Raw genomic sequence first — 14,019 nt, 5'->3', positions numbered from 1 at the left:
AGAGAGAGACAGCATGAGCAGTGGAGGGGCAGAGAGAGGAGGACAGAGGATCCAAATATAGGCTCTGCACTGACAGCAGAGAGTCTGATGCGGGGCTCAAACTCATGAACCATGAGATCATGACCTGAGCCAAAGTCAGTTGCTTAACCAACTGAGCTACCCAGGGGCCCCCATAATCAAATTTTAAAATAACCACATGTAATAAAAACAAATCACAATTTTTTTAAAAATACAAATAATAAAAAAACACAAGTACAACATAGAAAATACAAGAATGTAATTTATTTGCCTTATTTACCAAATGGCTAACTGTAAAGTTACAATTTTTGCCTTGGAGTTTAAGGCAGTTTCACTTTTACCACAGCCACTTTTTCTGAACATACGCTAGAATCAGCATATTCTGTGTTTTAAATGTATTTAATTGATCATTTACATTTTATATATTTGTCCACTTGAGAACAATATTTTCTTCATGATCACAGAAGCTCCATAACATAAAATGTCATTGTCTTCATATATTTGAGTAATACCGATCACGGTTTTGAAAGTCTCTATGAGCATATCTTGCATAAGTCTTGTTATGTGGGATCCTTCCAAAAGGTTCATGGTCATTGAAACAAGACTCAAAAACTTCATCAACAGCCTTTTGAGCTACTTCTTTGTTGATATTCCTAACAGCCAGGATAGAAAGAATGGCTCTGTCTCGCACACAAGTCTAAGGAGAAAGAAAAGTATGTGGCTTTAATTTTATATGAAAATTTAATCATAAAATAATATTTTATATAATGTCTAACCACATCAGAATTAATTCCCTTTCATATTATTTTACAAATTTATGTCATTCTAAAGAAGAAACATTGGAGTGCTTGGGTGGCTCAGTCTGTTGAATGTCCAACTCTTGATTTCAGCTCAGGTCATGATCCCAGGGCTGTGGGATCGAGTCCTGCATTGGGCTCCGTGCTAAGAATGGAGCCTGATTAAGATTCTCTCTCTCTCTCCCTCTGCCCCTCACCCTTGCTTGCACTCTCACTCTCTCTCTGAAATAAAAAAAATAAAATAAAATAGAAAAAGAGAAAGTAGAAACATAACTCTTAAATTATGGAATATGTTAAACTCAGCCTAAAATTATTTAGGTATAAGTAAGACCTCCTCCATTTTTTTCACCATTTCCAGTAATATAACCAGACGTCATTCTCTGAAGTTTCAGGCAGTCCAACAAATAGTCAGTCCCAATTTGCAAATATCAAAACAAAACAAAACTCTATAAATAAGGTTCTGGTTGGATTTTTAATAAAATTTAAATAGATTTAAAACATACTTTACTTCTATGTCTCTCTCCTCTACTTTTCAGATGGCCCATACTAGATAACTCTTCCTTCGAGAGGGGCGCTCTCCCATGGAGGCAAGAGGAAACCACACATACACACACAAAATTTAAAGGCGTCTTAATTTTTCAGGGGGAAAAAAAAATAAAACAACTTTTTTTTTTTCCTGAGCATTCTTTGCAATGGGTACCTAAGAAAATAATTTATCTAATGTTACACAGTAATAGGCTAGAATTTCTCAGTATCCTAAATATGTTAGGTCCTGCCATTCCAATTCTTGGAGACTTTTAAATCAATTTATTTCTCCACTAGGCCCAAACTAAAGCTCAAAAGAATAGCATTTAACCTTTTCATGAAAAATAACCAAATACTGGTTCTTATGGCTGTGCATCCTGTCAATCATTCATTTTCTATGTGTGTTCCCTATTTTATTTCACCCTGGTTAGCATGCCTGAGCCAGAGATGCTCACTAGTATGAAAATATAAATCAGTGCTTTTGACCTAAATTACACTAACCAACGATCTTAAAAATACACTCCAGGCAGAAAGGAAGAAGAAAGAGAGGAAGAACCACCTGGAGCTATGACAACAATTGCCAGAAAGAGGAAATTTCTCCCTTCCAGGAAGAAAAAGCACGGTAAAAACTTATCTCCTGGAGCTACAGTTTTGGAAGACACATGTATAGACCACAGGTCAGGTTTAATTCTTCTCAAAATATAATATATTTCTATTAAAACTACGATTTCAGGGGCACCTGGGTGGCTCAGTTGGTTAAGTGTCTGACTCTTGATTTCGGCTCAGGTCATGATGTCACAGTAAGATCGAGCCCCACGTTGGACTCTTCACCGACAGCACAGAACCTACTTGGGATTCTCTTCTCCCTCTCGATCTGCCCCTCCCCTGCTCACTCCTGCACACACACACACACGTGCTCTCTCTCTCTCTCTCTCTCTCTCAGGGAGGGTAGCAGGGTCCTGCTACCTCCATATATTTTCCATCCTGTTGCTAGTTCTATTCATTTTCTGCTGCTGCTATCCAAGGGAAAAAGAGACACTTATCATAATCAAGTCCGTGCCAGTTCAAAGCTCTGCTATCACATCGTTGGGCCTGAAAAGGGGCACTACCAGCCGTAATCTGTGCGGCAGGGCAGTCTCTGTCAAAAGGTATTACTTTTTGACTCAAGAATACTGTGGTCATTTCAAAATTTAAGTCCAGTACTGCTTGGATAGAAGACAGGCTGTGATTTCACGTCCATTCTTTATCTCTCCCCCTTCCAAAAGTACCCCAAGAACAAGATTGTAGTTCTTTTCACTATTAAAACCTCTCACTTAGTCACACAGCTCACCCGTAATTAAAAAGTAGAACTAGGGGCGCCTGGATGGCTCAGTCGGTTAAGCATCCAGCTTCGGCTCCGGTCACGATCTCCCAATTCATGGGTTTGAGCCCTGCATCGGGTTCTGTGCTCATGGCTCAGAGCCTGGAGTTCACTTCAGATTCTGTGACCTCCCTCCCTCTCTGCCCCTCCCCCTCTTGCACTCTGTCTCTCTCTGTCTCTCTGTCTCTCTCTCTCTCTCAAAAATAAACACTTAAAAAAATTTTTTAAACAAAAAAATAATAATAATAAAATAAAAAGTAAAACTAAATTCCATCTGTTTGCCTTACACAGTATGTATTTTGTATTCTTTCCATATAAGTAGTTCTTTCAAATTTCAAATGCTAAACGTACTTCTCATTTCTTTATTCATCATTTCCATTCATAGCACTCTGGAGAGTAAGCGATTTCATATGTTAGTTTTACCTGATGGTGTTGTTTTAATCCAAAATGCAACCTGAATATTTCATTCACAAGTGAGCAGTCTCCACTAAGGTTAGCAGCTCGAACCTATCACAAAGACAGGTGAACAAAAGGAAAATAAGTGCTCATGCTCTATAAAAATTGTAAGAGAATCTAACATTAGCATGCTTTTCTGAGAATAGACTTTTAAAGAGCAGATATCCATGAGCTGTGCTAGACAATGCAAAATAAACGGGCTGGTGGGGGGCGGGGGGTGGTCAATCATTTAGCAAAGGGAATTTTCAAAACTTTATACAATAACCTTATTGAAAGAACTAATTTCTTTTGGAACCAAAAGTCAGAAAGTTGGACGTCAGAGTTAAAGTCCACACTTTCTACAAGATATATTTCTATATATTACCAAAAAGACTTCAAGAAAGCATGCTTTCAAAGATCTACAAAGCGAATTTCAATGTGAGCTTAAAATTGAATACATCAGTATCTAAGACTCTTTGAGAATATGAACCTCCTACCGCTAGCCCAAAACACCGCAACTCTCTCGGAACCTCCCTTAAGCCTGTGTAAATTCATGCCTTCCTCCAGGGCAGCAACTGTCCTATGAAAAATTAAGTTCTTGAAACTTAAGTTCTTAATTTTTCAAAGAATCAAGAACATTCTACACCTGTCATGCTATGGAGCATGACAGCCTGAAGTTAGGGCATATTTTCTAATTTACTATATTTTTAAGGTAAAATGCAGCTTCAATAGATGAAACAGTCTTCTAACTACCGACACAGATGCTACAGACAACCTGGCCACATTTTTGCCAAAGCACTGCAGCCAGAAATGGCCCACTTCTTGTTACTTCTACAATACCATGGCCTCGTTCCTCTGAGGAGTTCGAGGCACCTAACACACTTGAACTGGCTCACAGGCATTCATTCTCATAACACCCAAGAGAGAGACTTACTTAAAAACTCAGGTTTCAGTGTACTCTGCAAATAATATGAGTTATAATTAGATGCAATGGGGCTGCTTATTCATTTCAAGGGAAAGAGAAAATAATCTGAGTTATAAAGCATCAGCTTGAAATGTATATTCGTTTTTTTAACTTCTCAGCACATTGCACTCTTCGAGTAATGAAATGCAAGTATTAAATACATACGTCTAAGAGCATAAATATATTGCGCTTCTGAGAACAATCCAATGTGCTTAATACTAAAAAAAACTTCTTACGTTGTATTTTTGAGACTAAATGTTTTACTCTCAGGCAAGCAAAGAGCTTTACCTAGAGGAGGGAGCACAACAAACCAGTTAAGAACTCGGGTTGTAATTCTGCCTCTGCCACTTCCGAACCCATGGATCTAAAAAATGCCTCGCTTTCGACATATATAAAATGGGGATGGTAGCATCTACCTCAATGGACTGTGGTGAACAAAGTAAGAATCCACAGAAGGAAAAATAGTTTATAATTATCAAGTCACCACTAGTATTAGAATTTAAAGGTTATAATTCAGACAATTCTAAAAAGATGCTTAAAATGTCTCGTGTCTCAAAATCGTGTTCAGTTGTTAAAAACAGAAACCTAAGAATGGCATGGAGCCACGACAGTAAGAAAAGGAATATGTTTAAGTAAATTATGCTTCAATAAAATGTCCAAACTCAGAGTGCTCCAGGGGGAAGAAGATCTTTTACGACAAGACTCACCTCCGAGCAGGCCAAATGTCTGACATCGGTGAACCAGTGGACGTGAGCACGACAGTGATCAAACGCATGAATGAGCTCATGGGTGACCACTCTGTTCATATGGGCCTGACTACCGATGTTGTTCTGGCATAAAACAATCTAGGAGGCAACAAAATAAGGGAAGTTCCATATTTATAATATCCACTCTCTTTTTGTAAATCCCATCTTCTCACCAGCTGGGCAGAGCCTTCACCCACCCTACTCCCTCAACCCTACACCTACCTACTGATCACGGTCTGGCTCTAATGTACCCGTTCCATTAACCCTTCCCAGTGACCAACTTCTCCCTCTTCTCTCTCAACTACAGCAGCACTTAACTGCCATCCTCGGTGAGCTGGTGGACTCCACAGCACCATATTAGGAGCGGGCTTTGGAATGCAGCAGACAGGTTCAAACTCCAGCCCCACTCCTTACTAACTCGGTGACCTTGGGCATGTTTCTTAACCTCTGTCTCTGTGCCTCAGTTTCCTCAACTATAAAAAGGAGATCATGAGAGTACCTACCTCAGAGAATTGTGAGAATTAAATGAGAATATATGTAAACTGCTTCTTATCAAGTTTCTGAATGAGCAATGAATCAACAATGAATGACCACCACTGTCTCATTCTACTAGAATTGCCAGGAAAAATCCTCAGAAAGACCTTCAGAAAGAAGTGCAAAAAGCCAACAGCACACTGAGCAGGACCCTATAAGAATAATAAAGACATGAGGGATCCTAGTAATAATAGTTACCATTTATTGTGTACTTACTATGTTCCAGACACTGAGATATGTGCTATTCATCCAACATGAATGATATATACATTCATCCAACATTCATCCTTCAACTAATATTTATTGAGATCTACTACTTATAATTTATAATTAAAATTTATAATATATACTAATGGCCCTAGAAATTAATCAAACAGTTGCCAAAATGTTTAAATACGTGCAATGACAGGTGTCATGAAGAAAAATCCAAGATGTCATGAATGCATACAATGAGAATGCCTGACTTGGTCTGGAGGATTGGGAAAGGCTTCTCTGCAGAAGGAATGTTTAAATGAGGATCTCAGGGATGATTAGGAGTTAAATTTGAAGGTGGGAAGGAAGCCTGCCAGACAGAGCAACCTGTGCAAAGGAGAGGAGCACTTAAGGAACAGAACGAGAGGCTGGAAGCAGGCCCGTATTGCTGAAGCACAGAGCTGCAGGCGACAGGCATGAGATAAGGCTGGTGAGGTCCGCTAGAGCCAAATCACTCTGTATCCTGAGAACAGTGGGAAGTCACTGAAAGGGAGTAGTGAGACAGGGAGGTGCTTTTGTTTGTTTTTATCCTTTGACTCCGGTTGTAAAAATAAGCAGATGACCAAACTGGGTGCCGAGAGACTGGTTGAAGGCTAATGAGGTATTCTAGGCAAGAGATAATGGTACCTGAGCAGGGACAGTAAGACCCCCCCCCAAAAAAATAAAATATTTAGGAGGCAAATTGGACAAAAGTTAGTGATAGAATATGGGAAGGGAATCAGAGGTACAAGGATGATCTCTACATTTCTAGCTTGGGTAACAGGATAGATGGTGGTACCATTCACTGAGATATGCAAAACTACAACACCAGGTTGGGTGGGGATAGGGGATGGTATAAATCGTCAGTTTGGATTCGAACAAATTTGTGAGGTCTCGGGTGCCTTTAAGACATCCAAGGGTAGGTACTAAGTGGGCATCTGGATATACAGATATAAAGTTCAAAAGAGAGCTCTGACCTAGGGAAAGAAATGAGATCCCCTTGGCAGAGTACAGAGGAAGAAAAGAAGGGGATCTAACACCGAGGATTAAGAGACTTCCACGTGTAACAGCTGGTAGAGGGAGGTGAGCTAGCAAAGAGGGTCATACACTGGAAACCAGGGGAAGAAAATGTCTGACATTACCTGCTAAAGCCAAGTGTATGCATATTATATGACCCAGTAATTCTGTTCCTAGGCATAGACACAGGAGTGACTTTTGCACATGTGCACCAGGAGAAGATGTGAAAAATATTCACAGCAGTATTGTTCTTAATAACAAAGTTGGAAACAATAAATACGGTAAAGTGCAGTATAGACATACAGAGGAACACTATACAACAGCCAAACTACACAAACCAGAGGTGTGTACAACAACATGGAAGAATCTCAGGACGCTCAACAAAAGAATTGTTCCGGGAAACTAACTACTGCGTGATTTCATAAAACTACAAAATATCACACAGAACTCAAAATATTCCCTGTATAAAACTTAAAAGCCAGGCAACTAAATAACACATTGTTTGTACACAGAGATGGTAAAACTATTCAGAACAGCAGGGAATGATTATCACAAAAGTCAGAGTAAGAAAGGGAGACGAAATGTGATCCAAGAGGGTCACACAATCTTCTGAAATCCTGGCAATGTGCTATTTCTCAAATCTGGTGGCAGTTACACGGGTGCTCATTTTATTACTGTGACCAAAAGCATACGTATAGGTTTCTTGCTCTTCTGTGTGAATGAAACACTTCACAATACAAATTATAATTTAAAAAAAATAAAAGGAGTGCCCAACTATGCTCAACACTACTGAGAAGTAAGATACAAGTTCAAAATGTCCACTCTATTTAACCCCAAGGCGGGGCGGTGGGGGGGGGGGGGGGATGAATTTACCAAGACCCACTTTGAGAGCTATTAGGGATTGTTACTATCAGTTTACAAATGAGGAAACTGAGGATAAGGCAAACAGCTTGCCCAAGCCCCACAGCCAATAAGCAGGGGAACTGGATTTGAACTCAATTCTACCAGACTCCAAGACCCAGACCTCTCATTCCTATGCTGTTTTTTTTTTTTTCTCATGATTACTGTGAAACAGCTATAAATAACGAAAATATATATAAAATTCCCCAGGAGGAAACAAGTAAGTATTGTTAAACAGGGATTGTTCAAGATGGGAGGTGTTACTTATAAAACCTTCATCTACCCTCATCACATGAGGGTAATATAATTCTTCTACCAACTCCAAGATACTGTCAAAACTCTCCAATTACTTAAAACTAACAATATTTATTGAATGCTTACTGCGCTTACTATGCTAAGCACCTTACATGAGGTATCACACTTAATTCTAATAACTGTTCTATGAGACAGATATAATCATTAGTCATATTTTCCAAATGAGAAACCTTATTCCCCTAATCAAAAATTTTCAAAGGTATATCACTTCTCACCAGGTACAGGTGAAACTCTTTAACTACGCATTCAAAGCCTCCCACCATATGGCTTACCTTTCTTTCCAACCCTATTTCCCCATATTCCCCACACAGTCTTGCCCTCCTGCTACACTAGACAACATGCCATTCCCTAAATATACTTTGTCCTTTCCCAATACACCACCTTTGCTCACAATACCCCTTCCGTGGGCAACAGTCTTTGTCTTCTTTGTCCCTGAAGAAGCTTTATATGCTCTAGCTGAATCTGTTGGTATTTTTCATTCATATCACAGTCCCATTGTGGTAACTACACCCACGTGAAATAGTTTAACCTCCCTCAAATTTTTATCATTCTCTGTGTTGGTGGCTCATCTCCCTTAGGAAAGCATAAGCTCCTTAAGAGTAAGAACCATAAGATTCAGTTTTTGAATCGTACACAAAGTCTACCAAACAGAACGCCCAGCATGTGGAAGGTGCTTAGCAAACATCAGGAAAGAGAACAACTTGGCAAAAATACCTACCTGAGATGTTGAAGCATCAAAACCTCCACTGACATTTCCATCACAGTCTTCGCAAGAAAAGTGTCTTTCTTTGTTAACAGCACTAAAAGGCAAGAATGGATTAAAGAGACAATGTGCAAAAGCAGTGTGCGAGTGGTGCAAGGGAAACAGCCCTGGGCAAGGAGTCGGGAGCCCCATAACATCAAGCCCTCTCAAAACTAACACCTTCAAGACTCAGTTGTCTCATCTGTAAAATAAGGAAATCATCCCTGCAAAATCTATCCTAGTTCAACTCCCATGACGAGGTTCCATCAAGCATCTGGTCAACTGATTAAGGCCACATTGGAAGTATGCTGGACTTGCTATCCTTGGGCCAGACTGAAGAAGTGGACCTCAGACGTCACTTTCTCTAATTTCCTCAAGGTTCAACAACACCCGGAAGGCTCCTACATAACAAGCCGAGATTTCTTCTCCATGAAGGACGATGCTGAGGCTGGTAGAGCGGGAAAGCCAGGTTTGGTAATTACTTACAAGACTTTAAGTGTGGTCTTTACTAAATACCGGAGGTGAACGGTAGAGCCAGAGATTTAGAGTTAGGGCGGAAGATGTCTGAAGAGAGCCAGACCTGTCTGGAAAGAATGCAGAATCACCAACACCTACCATATGGAAAAGGCTTTGTGGCCAGAAGTGAAAAACTGTCAGAAGTTGCAGATTGGGGTGTTTTTTGTTTGTTTGTTTTTAGCAGCCGGAATACAGACGACCACTTTAAATAGATTTACTTACCAACCTGAGTGCTTCATGGCATCAAGTAGAAGTTTGACGTAGGGATCTAGAAAGATATTTGATTCAATTAGGTATGCTAATCAGGAAAAAAGAGCACCAATTAAATTCTCCAAAAAGCAGTATAGGATATTATGAAAGAGTAAGTCATGGGCCGCCTGGGTGGCTCAGTCGGTTAAGCATCTGACTTGGGCTCAGGTCATGATCTCATGGTTTGTGGGTTCGAGCCCCACATCGAGCTCTGTGCTGACAGCTTGGAGCCCGGAGCCTGCTTCGGATTCCGTGTCTTCCTCTCTCTGTCCCTCCCCTGCTCACATTGTCTTGCTGTCTCTCAAAAATAAGTAAAAAACATTAAAAAAAAAAAAAAAAGTAAGAAAAGTAAGCCACAAATCTTAATGAAGTAATACTATCTTAAAACTGGTAAAAGATGGTTATGAAAAGACAAGCTTAAATTAACATAAAAGTAAGTCCTTAATGAAATAAAACTGTGACACAAATACCTGAATACTACTAAACATCTCAAATGATATCAAACATGCTTGTAAAGCCCATGTTTAGTTACATGATCAAAAACATTGCATTAAAGCATATACCAAAAGAATGAGGGAATTTGGGGCCTCTCCATAGAAATGAACTGCGGCACAGCATCCAGATGAGAGGAAGGGAGTAAGTGGCTCGTTGGCGTCTTTCCTGATCAGACCGCAGGGTAACAGTGTCCCATTCTAAGTACCACACTCTAAACAGGACCTGCCAACTTCAGCTCTTCCCCGGGGGAAGGCAACTAGAACAGTACAGGACTATGCTCAGTAAGAAGCAAGAAAGGAGTTGTGGATGTGGATGTGGAAGGGAGAATAAAAATCTTAACTCGGACCACAATGGCCTCAAGTATCTGAAGGGCTGCCGTGTGGGAATAGATGCAGATAATATTTGTTCAGAGAGCAGAACAAGGACCAAAGAGTAGAAGTTACAGTATGAGAAAGGATTTCCCAACAATTAAAGCTGTGACTACAATATACAGGTAGCCACAAGGAGCCTCGAAGAACTGGTAACCTGTTCCAGCAGAGGTGTATAAACTCTCTGGTCAGTGATGGCACAGTGCTTTTCCAGTGTAGTGTGTGAAGGTCCTGTGGGACCTTCCACTGCCTTTTTTTTTAATTATTTTTTTAACATTTTTCATTCTTTTGAGAGACAGAGAGAGACACAGCGTAAGTGGGGGAGGGGCAGAGAGAGAGAGGGAGACACAGAATCCAAAGCAGGCTCCAGGCTCTGAGCTGTCAGCACAGAGTCCGACACAGGGTTTGAACTCACGGACCACGAGATCATGACCTGGGCTGCAGTCAGATGCTCAACCAACTGAGCCACCCAGGGGCCCCCAGGACCTTCCACTTCTAAGCATCTATTAGCCTGTAATAATTACGGGAAAGTAAAACAAACCCAAATGCCTCTAATATCAACTTTCCACATAGGGGTCTTATCTCAACACACAAATGCACAGCATACCATATGACATAAGCAAAAAATTAGAAAACGAAACCAAGGTTTTTTTTTTTAAGTGCTGAAAGGAAAAACAAGTGAGTAAAAGAAAAGTAGGGAGATGAAAAAGACAGATATAGGTTACTACTTTAACTGCCCCCTCTTAAGAGTATGAACAGTAAAACAATTATTAGTAATAAGTGTTTTTAGTGTATATCAGGCATCAAGAACCATATTAAGTGTTTTATTATTCAAGCAACTAAGAGAGTTTTACAAAGTTGAAGTGGGTTCCAAAGTCTATAGTACTCTTACTAAAATAATAATAGTTTATTAGTAGTAGTAGTAGTAGTAGTAGTAGTATTAGTGCAGGGAGCACAGTGGTTCAGACAGGACCTGAAGTATTTAGAATGGATTTGCTTTAAAAAAAAAAAAAGAGCACTCGGTTTAGATGTAAGTGATGAATCGCTAAATTCTACTCCTGAAATCATCATTACACTATATGTTAACTAACTTGGATTTAAATTTAAGAGAGAGAGAGAGAGAGAGAGAGAACAAAGATCTCCCTTGAGGCCAGGTCCCAGGTTTAGGATTGTAAAGCTATAAGTTGATGCTTTAATACCACTAACACTTCTCCCAGCAACCCTCCAGGGGTTCTTGCTAATTGAGACTTGCTAATTCCTACTGGGGTTCATGCTCAGCTCGCCACCCTCCTCACAGCCTTTCTCTACATCGCCTCCACTGTTTGTCTCTTCCACTGTAAGCACAGTTAGCCATTACTCAGCTCCTGACATGGTCACAATCTACATTTATAAAATCCATTCCTCACAACCCTAAAAGAGGTATTTTTATCCCTACCCTTCCCTTTTTGTGTGTGCAGATAAGGATAAAGGAGATCAGAGAGTTAAGTCAGTCTTCCACACCTGATAAGGAGAGGGACCAGATCTGAACCTATATCCAACTCTGCAGACCGGCTCTTTCCACTGCGTTCCACTTTCAACTTCTAAAATGCACCGTCCAGACCCTTACTCATCTTTGTATTTCCCCACACCAGAACTTAGAAGGCATTGGATACATATTTCCAAGTGAATACAACCTCATCATTCCCATTAGCCCCTTTCCCCTCCCCGCTCCCTGGATTCCCTAACATGCGGCTAAACTCAAGAAGGCTGGAAAATCTCTAGGTGGTTGGCTTTTGAACTGTGATTGGCCAGCTATGAAATAGTAACCTTGCTTTCGGACAAGTAGGTTTAAGACTTCGATTTTCTAAATGTATCTGAAGTAAATTTAGGAAGTCCATGTCAATGTAAAGGAGTTAAGAAATCTCTAGTGTAATGTCCCTGGGGCTAGAGAAATTGGTCAGTAGGTAGTTGTGTCCCTATTTAACCCACAGCAGTGATTCTTGACTCTTTGGGGATCCGTGGCCTCTTCCAGAATATGAAGTTAGAACTCTCTCCCCAGAAAAATGCACTCAGATAGATGCATGCACACGATTTCGTAGTCCATTTCAGAGGTTTCTACGCTGGGAAGCCCATCCATGCATGAAGGTTAAGAACCCCTTCCAACGAAGGTAGTTTGCAAAACTGTTCTTGCGCTGCCGGCAGTAATGCCTTAATTAACGAGTCTCTAAAACTCTGCTTCGCCCACACGCTGAAGTCCCCATGCTGCTGCATAATTTACATGAGAAATCAGAGGATCTATCAGACCCGTGAGTGTGACTGAAAAGGGCAAACTTCTATCCGACTCCTCCCTCAATCCACAAGCAAGAGTAGGGCTGAAAGGCCCCAACACCACCTCTGATAGGGAAACTGAGGCCCAAACCCCCACCACCACCACCACCCCGCCCCCACGAGGCCGAATCTGTCCGGACTCTGCGCAGAGATGCCTGAACCCTGCTCATGTCACACCTGGGGGTGAACCCAGAGACCCCTGCCCTCTGGGTCGCAGACACCACCCCGCCGACCCCCGGCCTCCGGTCACGGTTCCTACTTGTCTGCAGCGTCTTCAGGAGCATAAGCTGGCACTTCTGGTTGTTGGTGAAGAAGCTGGAAAGGAACCCTTGCTGGGGATTCCCCTGAGCCAGCCGCTCGGGGAAGACCTGGCACGCGACGTGTTGCTGCTGCCCCTGTTCCCCCGCAGCAGAACCGGGCCCCCTCTCGTCCGGAGCTCCAGCCATGCCGCCCGCAGACTTCGCCGCTGCTTCCTCCTGCCTCGGGCGGCCGGGTATGAGACCCGGGGAAGGCAACCTCCTTCCCGCCAACCGGGCCGCCCAGATCCTCCTTGTGCCCGGCCGAACCGGCCCCAGGCAGGGTGACCGCCACGCACAGTGTCTGAGGACTTTGCGGCTGCTGGGCCTCGGAGCCCAGCAAGGGACGCTGGGCGGGGCGAGAGGCGCGGGGAGGGGCGGGGCTAGAGACCAGGCGAGGGGCGGGGCCAGAGGCGCGGGAGGGACGAGGAGGGGCGGGAAGAGGCGGGAAGGGGCGGGGCTAGATGCCCAGGGAGGAGCGGGGGCCGAGAGGGTGCGGGGCTCTGGATCGCCTACAGGCGGAAAGACTCGGGCCTGGCAAGTGCCCTTGCAAGCGTCTCGGACACTGCTGTGGGCTTCGCTGCTCCCCCTTGGCTTGGTTGGCCCGTCCTCGTAAGCGTGGTTAAGCAGCCCGCCTCCTTGTGGACACGCCTTCCTCGGTACTAGCCACTAAGTCCCTTCAAGCTCCGAAGGTCTCAGGCACCGTCCCACTCCCTTGCCTTTTCCAACCAGCAGACCAATTGCAGTCTGGCCCACCTGTCTCCTGACATCCCAAGCCATATTGAAAGCAGTACTTCTCAGAAACGTTTGAAAGCTGCAATTATAATGACTGGTCATCTCAAAATCCTCAAAATGTGGGACACAACTACTTTTTTTCTGTCTCACCTGGGCCCATTCACCCACCCCACTCTCTTGCCACCCCAAATAACTTTCTGATAACATAACACAACCAGTTTCCTTCCATCTCCAAGCCTTAACTCACTTCCATCTATTAAGCCCTTTTCCTCAGTCCTTATGATCCAGGTCGTGATCAAATCTACCCACTCTGCAAGGTATTCCCAGATATCTTAATCAAAATTATTCTCTCCTGGTCTCCCAGCGTACCAAGTACTTTGCATCTGTTATCATTTTCATCACAACTTGTCGGGTTTTAACTAATTTGTGTTTCTCTTTTTCCACTAAATTACCCAGTTCAATTCACATA

General features: G+C 42.3%; 1 protein-coding gene across 4 annotated transcripts; it reads right to left on the bottom strand.

Annotated features, from left to right (window-relative positions):
- Positions 1-262: 262 nt before the first annotated feature.
- ATP23 (ATP23 metallopeptidase and ATP synthase assembly factor homolog) lies at positions 263-13,167 on the bottom strand. 4 transcript variants are annotated; one of them, XM_049625871.1, is made up of 7 exons: positions 12,779-12,814; positions 9,323-9,368; positions 9,071-9,168; positions 8,561-8,642; positions 4,807-4,944; positions 3,124-3,207; positions 263-715 (listed from the first exon to the last, which is right to left on the bottom strand). In XM_049625871.1, the coding sequence occupies exons 5-7, from the start codon at positions 4,903-4,905 to the stop codon at positions 512-514; spliced, it is 387 nt and encodes a 128-aa protein (XP_049481828.1). In that variant the 5' UTR covers positions 4,906-4,944; positions 8,561-8,642; positions 9,071-9,168; positions 9,323-9,368; positions 12,779-12,814; the 3' UTR covers positions 263-511. The 4 variants fall into 4 exon arrangements, with proteins under 4 accessions (XP_049481828.1, XP_049481829.1, XP_049481826.1 ...); XM_049625872.1 differs by lacking the exon at positions 9,071-9,168 and having other exon boundaries at positions 12,779-13,167; XM_049625869.1 differs by lacking the exon at positions 12,779-12,814 and adding an exon at positions 5,349-5,531 and having other exon boundaries at positions 9,071-9,632.
- Between the last annotated feature and the right edge of the window lie 852 nt (positions 13,168-14,019).

This window comes from Panthera uncia, chromosome B4 (assembly GCF_023721935.1).
Source record: "Panthera uncia isolate 11264 chromosome B4, Puncia_PCG_1.0, whole genome shotgun sequence".
Lineage (NCBI taxonomy): Eukaryota > Metazoa > Chordata > Mammalia > Carnivora > Felidae > Panthera > Panthera uncia.
The sequence above is the reverse complement of the archived record's forward strand: the minus strand, read 5'-3'. Positions and strand labels throughout refer to the sequence as shown.

Excerpts from the sequence above, each read along its gene's own strand:
- ATP23 (XM_049625872.1), bottom strand. The coding sequence starts at position 12,965 with ATGGCTGGAGCTCCGGACGAGAGGGGGCCCGGTTCTGCTGCGGGGGAA. Across the intron at positions 4,945-8,560 it reads TTGATGCTTCAACATCTCAG|ATTGTTTTATGCCAGAACAA; the intron begins GTAGGTATTTTT and ends GTTGCCTCCTAG. Across the intron at positions 716-3,123 it reads GATTAAAACAACACCATCAG|ACTTGTGTGCGAGACAGAGC; the intron begins GTAAAACTAACA and ends CTTTCTCCTTAG.